This window comes from Acomys minous, assembly GCF_964271855.1.
Source record: "Acomys minous genome assembly, chromosome: 10".
Classification (NCBI taxonomy): domain Eukaryota; kingdom Metazoa; phylum Chordata; class Mammalia; order Rodentia; family Muridae; genus Acomys; species Acomys minous.
The window spans coordinates 26,887,755-26,907,090 of record NC_140491.1 but is presented as its reverse complement, the minus strand read 5'-3'; the positions used below and the strand labels follow the sequence as shown (position 1 = coordinate 26,907,090).

At 43.1% G+C, this 19,336-nt stretch overlaps 1 protein-coding gene and 1 long non-coding RNA gene across 4 annotated transcripts in view; one reads left to right on the top strand and one right to left on the bottom strand.

Annotated features, from left to right (window-relative positions):
* Window positions 1-9,705, bottom strand: part of BOD1L1 (biorientation of chromosomes in cell division 1 like 1) — a 55,607-nt gene extending 45,902 nt beyond the window's left edge. For all 3 annotated transcript variants that reach the window (XM_084797293.1, XM_084797294.1, XM_084797295.1), the window contains exons 1-2: window positions 9,288-9,705; window positions 3,188-3,312 (exon numbers count right to left, since the gene is read on the bottom strand). In XM_084797293.1, coding sequence (XP_084653419.1) covers window positions 3,188-3,312; window positions 9,288-9,524 — 362 coding nt within the window. In that variant the 5' untranslated portion in view covers window positions 9,525-9,705. The remainder of the gene's footprint in view (window positions 1-3,187; window positions 3,313-9,287) is intronic.
* A 53-nt stretch (window positions 9,706-9,758) lies between these two features.
* LOC311606195 overlaps window positions 9,759-19,336 on the top strand; it is a 91,750-nt gene continuing 82,172 nt past the window's right edge. Inside the window, exon 1 of the long non-coding RNA XR_014782257.1 lies at window positions 9,759-9,858. This is a non-coding gene — a long non-coding RNA (uncharacterized lncRNA). The remainder of the gene's footprint in view (window positions 9,859-19,336) is intronic.

The following is a 19,336-nucleotide window of genomic DNA, read 5'->3' as shown; positions in this document are numbered from 1 at the left end:
CCTAGCTGCCTCTTCAGAGAGGAGCATGTCAGCCCTAGGTCACAGGTAAAGTCAAATCTAACAACAGATGCATCCCTGGTTAACATCACTTACCTGAAGCCCTGGTAGTTCATGTCTATATTACCAGCTACTTAGGAGACCGAGGCAGGAGAAACTACAAGTTTACAACCTGCCTGAGCAACAGTGAAATTTCAAGTAAGAGTTCAAGACCATCCCAGGCAAATTTGGAGACCTCTTTTTTTTTCCCCTCCCCAAGAAAGGGTTTCTCTGTGTATCCTTGGCTCTCCTGGACTTGTTTTATAGACCAGGCTGGCCTCAAACTCACAGAGATCTACCTGCCTCTGCTCCTCCAAGTGCTGGTATTACAGGCATGCCCTACCATTCCTGGCTTGGAGACCTATTCTTAAAATAAAAACAAAACAAAAAGAGCTGAAGCCAGGCAAGGTGATAGATACCTGTAATTCCAGCACTCCTGTTCAAGACCAGCCTAACTACACATAGAATATGAGAGCCATGGCTACATACTGAGAACCTAATTTTAAAAAGTAACTCAGTGATAGAGTGCTTATTTTTGCATATATGAAAACCTAAATTCAACCCCTAGTACTGAAAAATAAATAGATAAGTGAAACTAAATCACTTCTTTCTTTTTAAAATTCTTTCAAGATCATTACTGAAAGCTATCCAGCATTTTCAGATTCTGCAGTGCAAATAAATACATAAATAAAATAAAATTTCCCTTCCTCCTAAATAAAAAAATAAGCAACTAAATTGATCCATTTTAAATTGCTGATGGTAGGCCATTTGTTCTACAGAAATGACAGCTGCTTACCAAGAAGAGACTTGATACCCTATGAGCATATAAAGGGGGAGGAGGTCCCCTCAAGCACAGTCATAGGGGAGGGGAGTAAGGGGAAAATGGGAGGGAGGGAAGAATGGGAGGATACAAGGGATGGGATAACCATTGAGATGTAACAAGAATTAATTAATGAAAAAAAAAGTGGAAAAAAAAAAAAAAGAAATGACAGCTGCTATGGCTTAACCTAAGTCAATCAAAGGAGTATTTTCTCAAGTGTGTGAAACCTGCTTGAGATTACAGTTATTTACAGGGATAGTCCATCCATACAGTATTAGTTTGCATACAACTAAAGAATCCTTCTTTAAGCCAGGTATAGTGGTGCATGCCTTTAATCTGAGCACAGGTGGTTTTTTGCAAGTTTTTGTGAGTTCAGCCTGGTCTACAGAGTGAGTACCAGGACAGCTAGAGTTACAGAGTGAGACCCTGTCTCAAGAAAAAAAAGCAACCCCCTCCAAAACAAAACAAAACAAACAAAACATAAACAAAAACACCCAAAACAACTTAAACCCAACCCAACCCAAACAACATCCTTCTTTAAGGAAAACTTCAATATGATACTATTATTGACATAAACCTTTGCAAATGGGGCAAGTGAGATGTCTCAGTGGTTAAAAGCTCTTGCAGTACAGTCCAATGACCCAAGTTTAATCCCTGGATTCCACAGTAGAAGAAGAGAACTTACTCCGGAAGTTCTTCTTTGACCTCCATACCCACAGGATAAGGGGAAACATACAGATGTCTCAAGAAGAGTGGCTGGTAAGTTACAGAACACAGCTGTTTCCCTTCCAGGCCTCTAGTCTGGAGGAAGGCAGCTCGCTGCTTATAGGAGATGGCACCAGTGTTCACTCACCACTGCCACAATCATTGACTTCCTTACCTTTTATCAGGCATAAAACTTGGCATAATATCTTTTATTCGTACTAGGATTGTACATGATTGATTTTCACATTTCCCTCACCTAAAACCAAATAAAGCCTTCTCATCTTGGAGACTTTGCACACTAAAGTATAAATAAAAATCTCCAGAACACTGGTCTTCTGCTTGAGACTCTCACCATGGGATATAAAACAGAGCAAGATTTGTAGGATCCCATGGACTGGATCAGCACCAGCATTGCAAAAACAAAGACACCCTCCTCCCACAAAGGATGCAAGAGCCTTCTACATAGGAAGGTAAGGAAGCAACGCAATCGTCTGTGAGAAGGCTGCACTAGGAAGTGTTGAAAGGGCCCTGTGTCAGCAGCAGCGCTGCACACCCAGCCACCCCAGCTCTCAGTCCTGTGCTGCTCCGCTTACTGCTCCACTGAAGGCCTTCGTGGAAATGGGGAGCCTTCTTGACCTGTCACTCAATAGACTCCTTCTAGTATCTTCTGTTCAGGAAACAGCTTTGACTTTCTACCAACAGGTCTTATAAGCAGCCTTCTGATGGCATCTTCTGATCTTACCTGGACTCTTTCATAGGTTCTCAAACAGCTTTTAAAACACAGACAACAAAGCTAGTGCTATTTCCTTTTCGTATGCACAGGGAGACACAGTCTACGCTCCCAGCTCCCTGTTTCTAGTATGACCCGGGGTCAAATGAACTTTTTAGTGAATTTTTATTCTGAGTCTCTTGTGGCTTGGAACTATCACACTACATAGGCTTGAGTTAGATAGCTCACCTGTTTAAAGCCATATTTTATAAATATTCTCGACTGTAAATATGTCAAAGCAGGAAGAATAGGCACTCTTTAAACAACTGGAATAGAAAGTCTTTTTGTCTTAGCAAATATTTATATTCAAAAACAAGTAGAAGATTATAAATCAAGTTTGTACTTTTAAAAAAGTAAATATTACTGACTTTTCTAAATATTGAAATTTTTATTCTTTGTTTCTTATGCCAATGCAAAAATCACTGGATTTTTGGCTATATACTATTATACATATATATTAGATATACAATATACTATAATCAAGGGATTTCTCTTTTAATTTCAGAGCTCTGTTATGTTTTATTTGTTAAACAAGAAAATAGTCATGAATATAACTGTATTAGGACATTATAGCATTTGCATCTATTACTATTTACATAGAGATTTTGGACAGATGTTCTTTAAGGCAGGCTATTTCTTTTCCTGAATACTTAAATATTGCTATAAGTCTATAGGAAAAGAGTTAAAATTTAAAGGAGAAATATGAAATGATGAGGCAATACTCCAAAATTATACTGGACTAAGTCACATCAAACTTCCCAAACTGCCAACACCAGGAAAATGTATTTCGGTTTGCTTTCAGGCAAAATAAATTGCAGCATTTTAACCTGAGCCCGTGGGCTCTAACTCAGACTTACTTCAGGACTTGCTGTCGGATATTGTTTCTTAATTGGTTCTTGTTGAGGTGTGGACTCCAAGTGTGAGTTGCCAAGTGGTTTGCAACAAAGTTGTCAACTCTCTGCCTCAGATTCTGATAGGCAGGCTAGAAAGAAAAACAAAACAAAAAACCCATAAATGCTAGAAATCTTTAATTCATCCAACATGGATAATAGGTTTACTGGTTCTAAGGAGTCTTAAGAGTTGATGGAAACTTTCTCAAATATTGCCTGTTTTGTCTAAGGCAAGTTGTGTGTAAACAGAGTAAGATACAGAAGACAAACAAACCTTTTTGTAAAGAACTAGAAACAAGACACAAATGTTAACGTTAGAGGGACTGGAAACAAAGAAAGGCAGTGAGGGCCAGGGAACAGGTCTCGATTGAGAATGTGGCATTTGACCTAGAAAAGTAGTTTCAAAGTTGCATGATGTTACAAGAGATGACAATGACCTTTGCTGACAGAGCCAACAACTAAAGAAAATAACTGGGCTAGAAAAATATAATGTCAGAAATATTAGGAGAACCCATATATTGGTAGCTAATTAGAGAAGAGAGTACAGTGGGCAACAGAAATGAAGCTGGAAACAGAAGCCTGGGGCTTGGTGTTTACAAAGGTTTGCGAATGGGAACTGGTTATGCATATGAGCACACTGGCTCAGTAACTGGGCACAAACAGATACAAAACTCACCTGGCAAATTATAACTAAAATCATGAAGGCCTGCAGTGTAAGACACAAAGGAAAAGTCAAGGACTCAAGAGAATTTCCTCAGGGACAGGCCACTGAACTCTACGCTACATCTGATGTAGACGTTGTTGAGCAGGAGTGATTTTAAACTCTCTTCCCTCAGGTGGGTGTTTGGGGCAAATACCTAAGGCTCTTTAGATTATTACTGAGGAGCAGAGGGCAGGCATGCTGCTGAGTACTTCACACGGCTCAGGAAAGACCCTACAGAACTAATCAGTCCAAAATGTCCACAGTACCTAAGGCTCAAAGGCCCTAGCTCTCCTCTCTCTCCCTTCCCCACTTTATTGGCCCCTCCACCCCCTCTCTCCCAAAGAAAGAAAGGAAGGAAGGAAAGAAGAGGAGGAAGAGGAAATGGAGATCAAGTCATCTCTATTTAAGAAATGGTTGTGAGGGCAGCAGTGGTACACACGTTTAATCCCAGCACTTGATAGGCAGAGGCAGGCGGATCTCCAAGTTGGAGGGCAGCCTGGTCTACAGAGTGAGTTCTAGGAAAGCTAGGGCAACACACACACACACACGCACGCACACACACCTACCTATCTCAAAAACCAAACCAAACCAAACAAGTTGGACTATTTAGCTGGGTGCTAGTGGCACATGACTTCAAGCCCAGCACTCAGAAGGCAGAGGCAGAGGCAGAGGCAGAGGCAGAGGCAGAGGCAGAGGCAGAGGCAGAGGCAGGTGGAACTCTGAGTTCCAGGACAGCCAGGGAAACACAGAGAAACCATGTCTCAAAACAAAACAAAAACTACAAAAAAAAAAAACAAAAAAACCCCAAAACAAAACAAAAAAACCCCAAAAACTCAACACAAACAAAACAAAACAAAGAAAGGGTTCTCACTCAGTACGTAAGTCAGTCAGTCTCTCACCCACTCATTCAGGGTCATCTTTCCTTTACCTGTCTTGTCTCTCAATGTAGGTGAGTGACCTGGAATGACTTTAAGGAATAGCCCAGCGTCACCCTGCGCCACTTCTCCCTCTCTCCTTTAGAAGCATATATTCAAGCAACCAATTCTCAGCTTCTCTCTCCTTGTCCTGGCAAAGTCCTCACCTTCAGAGCTTATCCTAAGCACAGGAGGTCATCCTGGCACCCAACACAGGCTTCTGATCCAGCCACTCTTTCATGTTCTTGCCATCTTCTACACATACCACCATTCAACAGCTATGCCAGGGCACTGCGTGCATTTTACGAAAGCAGGGATTCTTAACCTCTTTACAGTACAGCCCTGCTCCTGTCTACATCGCCTGGCAAAGACGTGATTAAGACACTGTCCTTTGCTAACTAGGTAACTACCTCTCACAGAATCGACAGTCTTAGCCGTATGAGATGCTTTTTCATTACTTCTAATTATTTATTCATTCCCCTCTCCACTTACGCTAAACCAATGTGAAATTTTCTTTCCCTCTAACGTTTATAATGCGCATTTCTTCTTTTAACAAGCATTTATTAGACTTAATTATATTTAGCTTTTTAGTCCCCTCAAAATAAATTCAAATTTCAACTCCCTTACAAAGGAAATTTTTCCTTGTTTCTGAGTTTTTTTCATTAGCAAGGTATGATGGTACATGTCTATAATCTCAGCATTTGCAAGGTTGAGGCAGGAGGATGGCAAATTTCAAAGTTTACTTGGGCTGCATATTGAGTTCAAGGCAGTTTGTGTTACATGGCAGGATCCTGCTTTAAGTTTAAGTTCAACAAGTTCTTCTGAGCAGCAAAGTCTGCAGGGCCTAGCAGACACATGAGAGGACATTCAGAACCTGTTTCCTACGACTTTTCCACCCCTGCACTCCAGGCCTCCTCAGCCCCTGACATTCCATACCATGCCATCTTTCAAGAGCCTGTGTTAAATCTTCTGAAACTAGGGTTGCCAAAACATGTTGTCCAAAGTAGATCATGAATCAACACCTCATCTTAAATATAAGTCAGACCACGACCTTTTGCTCAAAACTCACTAATAACTTCTCAACACTAGAAAAAACCTAAATAAATAGGTTGAGATTCAAAATTTACCAGCTGGGGGGTGGAGGGCACTTGCCCCTGTCAGTTCTGCCACAGGTCTTCTGCGCCCTCGGTTAGAGGGTTGGAAGGCACCCATGTTTCCAATTCCTTCAAGGATAAGTCAAATATTATCTTAGCTGAAACCTTACCCAGAGCAAAACAGTAAGCCTCCCATGCTTTTCTTGCTTTATTCTTTTGTACGGAACTGACCATACACTTACTGTTTTTTTTTTCTCCTGGGAAAAGCTGTGAAGCAGCACAGGATTTAGTTTACTGTTGTACTCCTGGCTTCTAAAGTATGTCTGGTACCTAAGGTTTGATCAGGAAATACTTACATGACCCATGAACTAACTGATCAGGAGCCATTTATAACTGAGAAAGTACCAAAACAAAAACAAAAACAACAACAACAAAAAAACTGCCTTTATCACCCATCAAAAAGGAAGTTGCATTTTCTTGACCATCAACTTCTTGTCTAGGATGGAACAATGCGTGTCTTGACCCTCCCTCCTCTAGTAGGTAATCAATGAAAAGGGGGCGGAATGGTTTTCAAGTCACACAGCTGGGTTCAGACACCTGATGACTGGTTGTCCAGAAGCAGCTTTAGCTGGATTCTGGAGCTGCCTAAGGCTCCAGGTCCTTCAGGAGTGACAGCCAGTCTGGTCTGCCGTAGAAATAATCTTGGTTAAGGACCACTGGCTATGGCAGGGTTACCAGGAGGGCTGTATTTTATGGCTTCAGGAATGGCAGGAGACGTTGGTACATCTCATCCTGGTGCAGACACACTGGGATGGACAGTCTGTTCTTGGACAGCATCTGGCAACTATCAAGTGTCTTGACTCTTACACACGGATGTGACTAACATGCTCATTGACTGTTAACAGCCTATACACTGTAGGTAAGACTTTCAGGTAGAAAACAGGACAGTCTCTCAGGTTCAGTTGTGAATTCCTACAAGTGGCAGATAAGACTCAAGAGTTCCATTACTGTGACAGTCCTTGTACGAACAGGGTGCATCACCTCTATTTTGGCCTACTTATAAATGCTATATTCCTAAGGAATCCTTTTCATTTTACATATTAGAGATGTGACTTCATCACAAATATTTTAAATTCAAACCAACACACTTATTCCCTAAGAGAGAGGCAAAGAGAGAGGGATAGGAAGGAGAAAGCCAGGGTGGGGAAGGGCAGGGAGACCGTGCCTAGCTGTTTCTATCTGCTCTCTGGGAAGACAATGTCTTTTTCAGTCCCGCTCTTATCTGGCTGCAAGTTTCTCTTATCGAAGAACGTTCTCAACTCTCTATACACAGCACAAGGTTTTCCCATATAAAACTGCCTATAGTCAACCACTGTGAACTACTGAAAACAGCACCTTAATTTGCACATTTAAAGAGAAGAGGCTAGCTTTCCTGAGACTCTCATACCAAATTCTCTTCTTTCCCCTGCCAGAAACATTTTAATAGTCTACTTTTGGGAGTTTGGGCAGGGATACCACAGACATACAGCAGTAATATTTAATGGAGATGGGATAAGTAAAAGGTGAAATTGAAAAGACTGCACTTCCATCATCAAAATATTAAAACTTTTAATTTTTGATTACACAGTGTATACAGTGACAGCACAGATACACAGGTTTCTAAGAAGATCAAAGTGTAATACCCACTTGTTGCTTGCAAACTACTAACTTTATGTGGGGAAATATTTACTTGACCTTGCCTAATATTTTCCCAATATTTTCAAAAGGCAACAGTGGTGATTTTAAAATCTGGCTGTGCTAGCCCCTAAGCAAGTTATACACACCCCAATAAACTGAAGTCTCCGTGAGTAAAACTCCCAGCATCCTGGAAAACCTAAGGGACTGGGCCTAGGAGCAGAGTCCTTGTAAAAGATATCCTCAGGGTCTTAGGGAGAGTTATTATTGTAGAGGAGACTCGCAGAACTGTGCAGGTGACCTCAAAGCCCAAGGATACGCAGCTGCTATAAACAGTACCCTTTTAAAGAAACTAGGTTCTTTAGACTTGCCAGTCTGAAAAAAACCTTCCATCATCACAGCTCCAGTCCAATGGCCCCAGCCACAGCGAAGCAAAAACAAATACATACACAAAATGCCAAGCAAAACCAACAATAACAACAACAACAATGCAGCCGGGCCTAGCTGTGCACTCCTTTAATCCCTGCACTCGGGAGGCAGAGGCAGGCGGATCTTTATGAGTTCAAGGCCAGCCGGGTCTACACGTCGAGGCAAGGTCAGCCAAGGCTCCATAGAGAAACCCTGTCTTAAAGAAAAACAACAGCAACAACCACCACCCCTGAACAGGAAACCAGCATCTCTCTCTTCACCTGCTCCCAGACACACCCTCCCAGCTTTTCACAACTTCATTGACTGCTCCTTCCTGCATCCCTGGACCACTTAGCCAAGATGACAGTTGACCCGCTAAAACCACCTTCAGTGTCAGTGCCTGGCTCCTCTCGCACCCTTGGGTGTGGACGGCGGATCCTTCCTGCTGACCCCTGCCTCACCGTCCTCACTCTCCAAACGCATTTTCCCCCGGCCTTCTTTCCCTTCAGCATTTGCTGTTATTTCTTCTCCACGTTTTCCCCACCGAACAGCTCCATAGCCGCCACCTCCATTTCTCCCCGCCTCTTCTCATCGTAGCAAAGTGATGGACCGAACTCCGAAATCAGGCAGCCATTGCTAGGGACCAAACGACAGCCCCCCCCCATCCCCAACCCACATTTTTGTCTGCCCAGGTTTGCCTCTCTACTTTTGCCCCTCCTCCCAACATCCAGCAAAACCCATTGAAAAAACATCACTCCATTACCATTTTACGATTCCTGCAAACTCTTAAGTTTGTGGCGATTACAGGTAAGGAAACTTTTGGAGCGAGGGAAAAAGCAAAACAAAACAAACCCCAACTTGGGTAACGAATAAATCACGAGAAATAAAAAAATGAACATTAAGCCGATTCCCTTTTGACTTAGGGCTTCTAAAACCAGTCTCCCTAAGAACAATGGCTTGGTCTTGCTTACTACAGCGGTAATAATTGCGGCGGCCAAGCAGCGCCTGGCACATAGTGGGCATTCAAGAAACACTAGCCTACGAAAGGAACACACAACGGCAGCTGAATGAATGAACATTCCAAGCCTTGCCGAGTGCATAGCACACCGCTGCGGGTTAAAAATAAATAAATAAATCAATGATGAAGAGGCTGCACAAAAAAGCAGCCCTGTGAACAAGACAGTCCCCGAGGGTCCGGCCTGGGGATGCCGCCCCCCTCCGAGCACGCGGGGACCCCATTCCCCGCGCCTCCCGCCGCCGCCCCAGCCTCGCACCTTGGTGTCCACATCCGCCAGGCAGTCCCTGCGGAACTGGTCGAAGAGCCCCTGGCTCTTGAGGTGGTTCACGATCATGGCAACGAGCTGCGGGTCCCCGGAGCCGGCCCCAGCGCCTCCCGGCCCGCTTGCTCCCGGACCAGCCCCAGGGCCCGGCGGCGGCGGAGGAGGCTGTGGCTGCGGCGGCGGCGGCGGAGGCGCGGGTGGCGGAGGTTGCGGCTGCGGGTTGGTGGCCATGGCGGCCCGGGCCGGGGAGCGCGCAAGCCCTGGCGGGCAGGCGCTCCTGGGGAGGCGGCTACACAAGTCCCGCCGCCTGAGGGAAGCCAACGGGATGTTGTTACGGAACAAGCGGATCTGGAGCAACCCCGGAAGTGAAAAGGAACTCGGGGAAGAGAGGAAAAGGCGGTGACATATGGCAAGTAAGGTGTCACTACGGGGGCCGATAGCGTCCAATTCCAGCCGCCTCGACGCGTGAGCGCCCTCTCGAGGATGATCTGGGCGGGAAGTGACTTTGCTGGCTGCAGTCTCCCGGGAAGCAGAGCGGCTGAGAGCTGAGTAGGAGCCTAAGCCGGTCTGTGTTTCACCAACAGCTTCACTTCATAGCAGTAGGAAAAGTGGCGCTAATTTTTACCCGGGTGGCTGCGAGGCCCTCTTGTCTTGCTCCTTTTTTTCGGGGTGGTGGAGACTCATAGGCATTACAGTGCGAACGATTCGTGAGACTGCTGGCCAACTCTCCGGTATTTAGGATTCTTTTTTTTTTTTTTCCCCAGAAGGGTTAACTTCAGGGTCATCACTTTTCTGTTCTACCCACCCATCCCATTTTCCCCTTGGCATCCCTTGCCACTCTTCTTGGTGTGCCTGTCTCTCTTGTTCAATCCTTACCAGCCTCCCATGGCTGCCCCATGAGACAGGGTTTTAGCTACGAGGCTTTTGCTCCTCGTTATGGCAATAGTGGGCGAAGCTTATGTATACAGATAGCATTGTGTTTCCGGCGTGGCATGTACACGCGTTAAGGCGTTTTGTCCTGGGAAGACACTTTAAGAGTGGGTCCCTGGCCGGGCGTGGTGGTGCACGCCTTTAATCCCAGCACTCGGGAGGCAGAGGCAAGAGGATCGCTGTGAATTCGAGGCCAGCCTGGTCTACAAAGCGAGTCCCGGATAGCCAAGGCTACACAGAGAAACCCTGTCTCGAAAAAAAAACCAAAAACCAAAAAGCAACAGCAAAACAAAACAAAAAAAACCCCACAAACAATAACAACAAAAAACCAAAACAAAACAAAACAAAAAACAAAAACAAACCTGGGTCCCTGTATTTTTTGGGCTAATTGAATGTCTACTTGACACAAGCTAGAGTCATCTGTGAGGTGAGGAGGGCACCTGAGTAAAGAAAAATGTCTCCATAAGATCTGGCTGTAGGCAAGTCTGGAGGGGCATTTTCTTAACTAATGTAGGATTGATTGATTAATTAATTAATGTAAGAGGGCTCAGCCCATTGTGGGTGGGGATATCCCTAGGCTGGTGCTCTTGAGTTCTATAACAAAGTAGGCTGAGCAAGCCAGAGGGAGCAAACTACTACCTCCATGGCCTCTGCATCAGCTGTTGCCTCTAAGTTCCTGCCCTGTCTGAGTTCCTGTCCTGACTTCCTCTGATGATGATGAAGAGTGAGAAGGACGTATAAGCCAGCTAACAGCCCCACCCCCACCAAGTTGCTTTTGGTCATGATGTTTCATCATAGCAATAAGAATATTAACCTTAACACACTGCTAATCCCAATTTGCACACCAGGAAATCACATAAATAGTACAAAGTTACCCAGCCCGGAAATCGCCTGACCTGGGGCTGTGTTACCTTTAAAATTGTTTTTAAGGCAAGGCGATGGCGAGGCACACCTTTAATCCTAGCACTCTGGAGGCTGAGGCAAGCAGATCTCTGAGTGCTAGGCCTGCCTGGTCTATAGCGTTCCAGGACAGCCAGAGCTACACAGAGAAGCTCTTGTCTAAAAACAAAAACAAAAACCAAAAAACCAAACCAAAACAAAAGAACAACTCCCCCCCCCCCCGAAAAACAGTCAAGTTTAAAGTGGTGTAAAGTATAAGTGTGTAAGTTCTTCTTCTCCTTCCTCTTCCTCCTCCTCCTCCGCTTCTTTTTTGAGACAAGGTCTAGCCATTTAGGTTTCATTGGCTTTGAACTTGCTATGTAGATCCACCTGGGATCTCAGTGCTGGGATTGAAGTTGTGTACCACCACACATAATAAGTATGATTTTTTGGGGGGGGGGTAATCCATTCTCAAAATAAGTTTTGACAATAAGATGAAATTATGCATAGTTTTTCCTTAGTGTGCCAACAGAGAGTTGCAATATGTTAAGTGTATGTTGTCAAGTGTGTATCTACTTTAAAAGGCTTAGTGTTTATTTGGTACATAAGTATATAATGTAAATATGTACTATATACATATATATTCTTAGAAACAGCTAAGTAAGAATTATCCAAAAAACTGAAAACTTCACAAAACTAATTAGGCACAATGACCAAACTTTAAAAGTTAATAAAAGGTATTTGCTGTTTGGTGACTAATAAATAGCATTACTTACATATAATATGTAAAAGGTCCTACATCATTTCTAAAATGTATGAAGGTATGAATTTATTATAATTTAGATAATTCAAAACTGATACCCTAAACTATGTGGTGGTTGACTTTTGAAATCTTAGAAGTAGATGTCTGTTCCAGTTGCACTGTTCACACACACTAGATACAGTGTATCTTGAGCAATGCCATAGCCTTGGGAAAACGTCCTGGATACATGAAAAACACATGAAAAACAATTCAGGTCACTGATCTGTAGTGTTGGCCTGATTCAAAGGCACTTTTCTTTCTGTTTGAAGACAGATTCCAGGGATAAATAGTGCAATTACCTGGAGAAAAGGTAAAGGGGGTGTATTATAATTTTTATTTTTGGAAATCTGTTTAAGGTAGTGTTTCTTGCCAAGTGACTTGTTTGCTCTGGATTGTTTCCTTAGGAATGATAATATAATTTTGATAATAGTGCGTGTAAAAAAGTAATGTCTCCTTCGTTTCTCCGTGCCTCTCTCCTCCCCCGACACAACTGCTGTAATTTCTTTATCCCTTTATTTGAATACCTGAATTTAGAACAACCCAAGATTGTCTAGAATGACATGTTGCACCGTGGAAGTGATCACATTAAATTATAGCAAAGGGACAAAAGACGGTAACAAATGTAGTTAACTAAGTAAGTTGATGGGGACACCAGGAAGATGGGGAATAAGAAAACAAAGGAATTTCTCTTTCTCAGATGCTGTCTGATTACTTGCTTATTCTTTAGGATTACAATACATCCTAAAGATTTTATATCCTGTAGATATTTTTTACATCCTGTAGATTTTACATCCTAAAGATTTTACCTCATCGTCAAAAGGGATGTTAAGTCAGATACAGAGGTGGATGATTGTCTTAGACACTGTTCCATTACTGTGAAGAGACATCAGGACCATGGCAACTCTTATAAAAAGAAAGCATTTAGCTGAGGCCCTGCTTATCATTTCAGAGACTTGGTCCATTATCATCATGATGGGAAGCAGACAAGCATGGCTCTGGACAGTAGCTGAGATCTGATCTGTAAGCAGCAGGCAGAGAGCGAGAAGGAAAAGAGATGAGAGCCGAGGAGAGGAGAGCAGAGACTGGGCCTCGTGTGGACTTTTGAAACCTTAAGACCCACTCCCAGTGACACACCTCCTCCAACAAGGCCACATTTCCCTGATCCTCCCAAATAGTCCACCAGCTAGGGACCACACATTCAAATGTACGGGCCTAATGGGGACATTTTTATTCAAACCACTGCAGTGATAATGCCTACTAAAGGGACTAAGGTTTGGTTAAGATATGTTTGGCTCTATATAATCACTAAATTATAATTGGTCAGTCAGTTAAAAGATCTTTACAGTAGCTGTGAGGGTTTGTTCTTGTTTGTGTTTTTACCTTTTATTTCCATTTTAATTTTTAAGAGGATTTAGGTTCATAGCTCCTCTGTTGGCCAAGTATCAAACTCTGTGCACGTGGAGGCCAAATGTTGTTTCATGTCTCAAGGCCTTAGGAAGGCTCATTGCTATGATCTAAGAAAAAAGAGATGTTAAAGACAGGAAATCAGTCTTCAGGAGAGAAAAATAGCTGCTTAGGCTATTGTGCTGGCTAGTTTTATGTCAACCTGACACACGCTAAAGTCATCTGAAAGGATGAAACCTCAATTTAGAAAATGCCTCCGTAAAATTGGACTGTGGGCAAGCCTATATGTCACTTTCCTAATTACTGATTGATGGGAGAGGGCCCAGCCCATTGTGAGTGGTGCCATCCCTGGGCTGGTGGTTCTGGGGTCTATACGAAAGCAGGCTGGGCAAGCCGTGGGAGGAAGCCAATAAGCAACATTCCTCCATGGCCTCTGCACCATCTCCTGCCTGTGGTGCTTGAGTTCCGATCCTGACTTCTTTGATGATGAAATACAATGTGGAAACAACCCTGCCCCAGCGTGGTTTATCACCATGGTGCTTCAGCCCAGCAGTAGAAACCCTAACTAAGACAGTTATTAAAGGAAAATCCCTCGCATAGTAATGTTAGTAGCCATCACAATGCATGGCTGAGTGTTTCCTTGCCCTTTGCAGAACACTTACATAGACAGGTAATAGTAGTAGTGTAGGTAAAGTTCAAACAATCAAGAACCCAGTGTAGCTGAATGTATAAAGGTGGCAGGTGAGAGGAAAAGACACCCCAAACCTACCATCCTCTGGGTGTATCACCGCACCTTTTAACTCTGCTGACTTTGTTTCTCTCCCTTGTGTCTATAGTCATTTACACTTTATGAAATGTGTTTGCAATACTTGAAATGATTCTTTACTTTTTAATTCTAGCTTTTCTTTGTGGCAGTTTAATTCCATGATGATAATCCTGTGGTGGTTTATCTGTCTATGGATGGTACCCATAGATTCATATGTTACAATGCGTGGCCCGAGGGAATGGCACTGTTAGGAGGTGTGGCCTTGTTAGAAGAAGCGTGTCACTGTGGAGGCGGGGCTTTGAGGTCTTAAGTGCTCAAGCTGTTCCCCCATGTGAAACACATCCAGTCTCCTCCTGGCTGCCTACAGAGCAGGATACAGAACTCTTGGCTGCTTTAGCCCACGTCTGCCTGCATGCTGCCATGCTTCCCACTATGATGTTTGCCTTTATAAAGAGTTGCGTTGGTCATGGTGTCTCTTCCCAGCAATAACACCCAAACTAAGACATAGTGAGCCTCAGAGTGGCTGGTTTTAGTTGGCGGAAGGACTGTCTTCAGTATCTAAATTGTCCTCGTTCTGACTTGTGACTTGATTCGTCCTATATTTTTATGTTTTAGATTTGTTCGTTTTATTTTTATGCGCATGAGTGTTCTGCTTCCATGCATGTATGTACACTGTATGTGTGCCTGGCATGTGCAGAACTCAGAAGAGGGTGTTAGGTCCCCTGGAACTGGAGTGACAGATGGTGGTGAGTTAGGACCTGAACCTGACCCTCACCATCAATCGTTTCTCCAGCCCCTTACCCTGTTATTTTGGAAGGAGACAGATTTCAGCCTGGGGAGGTAAATACATAGTTATATTGTAGAGGAAATCAGATAACAACATAGTATCATTTTGATTTTGAATTTCCCCCAAACAAAAACCTTCTCCCTTACCATTTTGTAAAATAGGTAGAGATTAGAGGGCGGACTTAATGGGAAATTAGATTGTATTGACTTTATAGGCATAAGAAAAATCATATTAAATTTTTTTTTTACAATCAGAACGGGAAAGGATCTCCAGTAGGATCATTTTGTGATCTTGCTCATGTACTTTACCTTTTATGTTAGTAAATCTTGGTCTTTTACAATTTTGTATATGTCTGCTATGCATTTCAGTCCGTGCCTCTGACCCTCTCACATTCCCTGCCACTCCTGCTAACATCTCCCTCTCCTTCTTTTACCAGGGGCCCTGTTTACTAGTGTTGGTTCACTTAGCACTTCACAGACTCCCATCAGGGCTGTCGTGTGATCCTGTCTTGGGAAGTAACCATCAGAACCTGGTGAGCGCAGCAGTGTGTACCCAATTAAATACCATCATTTTTCTTTTCCCAGAATCTGTCGAATGTCAATAGATCAGTGGTATAGGTAGGGTCTGGGTCCACTCCCACTCCATAGCTGTTAGGAACACCCAATTTCTGTGGACCTGGTGCCAGCATACTCAGATGCTGTGAGTTTGTGGCTCCCATGTCTGGGTCCTGCTTAGCAAATGGTGCTTTTCAGTGCCTCTCCCTATCCTTTGGCTCCTATAATTTTTCCTGTCCCCTTTTTCTGTAATGATCCCTTGGCCTTAAAGGACTGGTGTTGATGTCTTGTCTAGAGCTAAGCCTTCCACTGCCCGTTGTTCTTGATCGTAAATAACCATGGGTCTTTGCATTTATATAGGTTCACTTCACTGAGAGACTCTGACAGCAACATTGTATTTGCTACTTCATTTAATCTAGGCAGTCAACTTAGTTTCCCCTGCAGGATCTAAGACCTCTCTAATAATGAGTTTCAGATCAAACTTGTAGTATCTGGCAAAGATTCGGTCTTGTAGAGAAAACCCCAATTAGTTGATTACCCCCATAATGATCATGCCGTTATACTAGTGGATTCATCTTGCCTTGCGGGTTGGTATTATAATTCACAGAGTTCACAGATGGATTAGACTGCCAACACCTTTATCCCACAGCAGATTGTATAGCGCCATCTGGTATTGTGAGAACCATCCAGAAAAGAAGAATCTTCTAGCCTAGTTCCAATTTGATTTCTCTATGTCTGGCATCCAAAGTGTGATGTCCTTGGCAATTGGGCCTTTTTGTTTGTTTGGTTTGGTTTTTCAAGACAGGGTTTCTCTGTGTAGCCTTGGCTGCCCTAGACTCACTTTGTAGACCAGGCTGGCCTCGAACTCCCAGTGACCCGCCTGCCTCTGCCTCCCAAGGGCTGGGATTAAAGGCGTGCGCCACCACACCTGGCAGCAATTGGGTCTTATTAACTAGTTTTAGTGGGCAGCCAAGAGGAATGACAAAGTCTGTATTGTTTTGGAGTTCTCTGGAGCCACTTTGACCAACTACTCCTATGGAGATGTCCCATACTTGGCACTAAAGTTTTTACCTAATGGACCTTTTACTTTTAAGACTTACCTTGTCTTGTCTTGCAGAGGTTGGAACTAGAAAGTGAACTCTTAAAAGAATTTCAGGGGCTTGAGTGATGGCTTCACACTTACGAGTGCTTACTGGTCTTTTAGAAGAGCTGGGTTTGGTCCCCAGCACCCACATGGTGGCTCATAGTGATCTTAATTCCAGTTCCAGGGCATCTGGTATCCTTTATTGACCTCTATGAGCACTAGGCATGCACATGGCATACAATAAATACACACAAATACACACAGGCAAAACACTTATGTATATATATATAAGTGATATATATATATATATATATATATATATATATATATATATATATATCCATAAAAAAAGAATTACAGTGGCCATGAAGATGTTAAAAAGTGTCCGATATCTTAGCCACCAGGGATATACAGATTAAAAGTACTTTAAGATTTCATCTCATCCCATTAGAATGACCATCATCAAGTAGACAGATGATAACAGAGGGATGTGGGAAAAGGAGAACCTCTGTAAACCTGTCTATTGCTGTGGCTAAGAATTAAAACACTATATTGTTAAAAAAAAAAAAGAAAGAAAAAGAAAAGAAAAGAAGAGTTGCTGTGGTCATAGGGTCTCTGGACAGCAATAGAAATCCTAACTAAGACAGAAGTTGATACCAATAAGTCAAGTATTGCTGTGATAGGCTGGACCACATTTTTTTGGAGGAATATGGAGCACTTTGGGACTCTGGACTAGAAAAACAATTGGACATTTTAAGTGAGGCCTGTGTAGCCCTGGCTCTGAAACTTGCTCTGCAAACCAGGCTGGCCTTGAGCTCAGAGACCTGCTTGTCTCTGTTTCCTGGGTGCTGGAATTAACACTGTGCACCACCATGTCTGGCTTGAAGAGTTGTTCTGTTTTATATCGTATCTTTCAGATCTTGAGGATAAAAAACAAAAAGGGTACTACGCAAAGTGGTGTGTGTGTGTGTGTGTGTGTCAAAGCTGACAAAGGGTAGAATGTCATACTTTTTGCCAACTTGACACAAGCCTAGGCATACTTGATGTATTGGTTAGTATTACGTCAACTTGACACAAGCTAGAGTCATCCAAGAGGAGGAAAACCTCAGTTGAGAAAATGTCTCCATAAGATCAGGCTGTAGGCAAGCCTGTACAGCATTTTCTTAATTATTGAATCATGGGAGCCTAGCCCATTGTGCATGGTATCATCCCTGAGCTGGTGGTCCTGGGTTAGATAAGAAGGCAGGCTGAGCAAGCAATGGGGAGTAATCCAGTAAGCCACATTCCTCCATGGCCTTTGCATCAGCTCCTACCTCCAGGTTCTTACCCTGCTTGAGTTCTCTCCCAGATTTTGTTTAATGATGGAATATAATATTACAGTATAAGCCAAATAAACTCTTTCCTCTCATGATGTTTCATCATAGCAACAGTAACCCTAACTAAGACAATTGGGAAGAGGGAATTCAGGTGAGGAATTGTCTACATCAGATTGGCTTGTGAATATGTCTTTGGGTCGTTTTTCTTTTTTCTTTTTCTTCTTTTTTTTTCAGATTACAACTCAATTGTCATCCCATCTCTTGTTTCTCCCCATTCCTCCTTCCCTCCCGCTTTCACCCTATTCCCCTCCCCTAGGTCTATGACCAAGGGGGACCTCCTGCCCCATTATATGGTCATAGGCTATCAAGTCTCATCTTGGTAGCCTGCTTATTCTTTCTTTGAGTGCCACCAGGACTCCCCACTAAGGGGAGGTGGTCAAATATGTGGCACCAGAATTCATGTCAAAGTCAGTCCCTGTTCTCCATATAACTGTGGAGAATGTCCTGTCTATTGGGTAGATCAGGGTAGGGGTTTGATGTTTACTATTGTATTGCCCTTGGTTAGTGCAATAGTTTGAGCAGAGCCCCCTGTTCCCCAATCCACTCATCACAAGATTCCATCTTACACCCATCAGAATGGCTAAGATCAAAAATTCAAGTGACACCACATGCTGGCGAGTATGTGGAGAAAGAGGAACACTCCTTCATTGCTGGTGGGAATGCATACTTGTACAACCGCTTTGGAAATCTGTCTGGTGCTTTCTCAGAAAACTGGGAATAGGGCTTCCTCAAGACCCAGCTATTCCACTCCTTGGAATATACCCAGAAAATGCTCCACCACACAACAAGGACATATGCTCAACCATGTTCATAGCAGCCTTATTCATAATAGCCAGAACCTGGAAACAGCCTAAATGTCCCTCAGTTGAAGAATGGATAAAGAAACTGTGGTACATTTACACTATGGAATACTACTCAGCTATTAAAAACAAAGAATTCCCAAAATTTGTGGACAAATAGATGGGACTAGAAATGATCAGAATGAGTGGGTTAAGCCAGAAGCAGAAAGACTCACATGGTATATACTCACTTATAATTGGGCACTAGCCCAAAAGTCACATCTCACGAAAGTCTTCACTTACCAGGAGATTGGGAGAGATGTGAGGACATCCAACTGAGACTCTAGGTAAGAGAAATATAGGAGATGGGGAAATAGAAGGACCCAGAGGGTCCTAAAGAAATCTACAAGAAGAACATCATTTTTCTTGATAAAAGACTAGTTGGTCTTCCTCAAATACCATCTAATTGTATTACCAATATTTTTAACTGAAATTGTGATTATTCAGTGGTAACAGAAATTTCTTGTAAAAAACTTGGAAAATTTTGTTGATATTAATGAGTAGTCTAGAGGTCAGAAAAAGACACAAACTGGACCAACTGAACCCTACCTTGGGAATTTTGTAAGGTAATTAGTATCCTTTGCCAATGGCCACACTGGAAGCAGAATTCTGGAGTATTAAA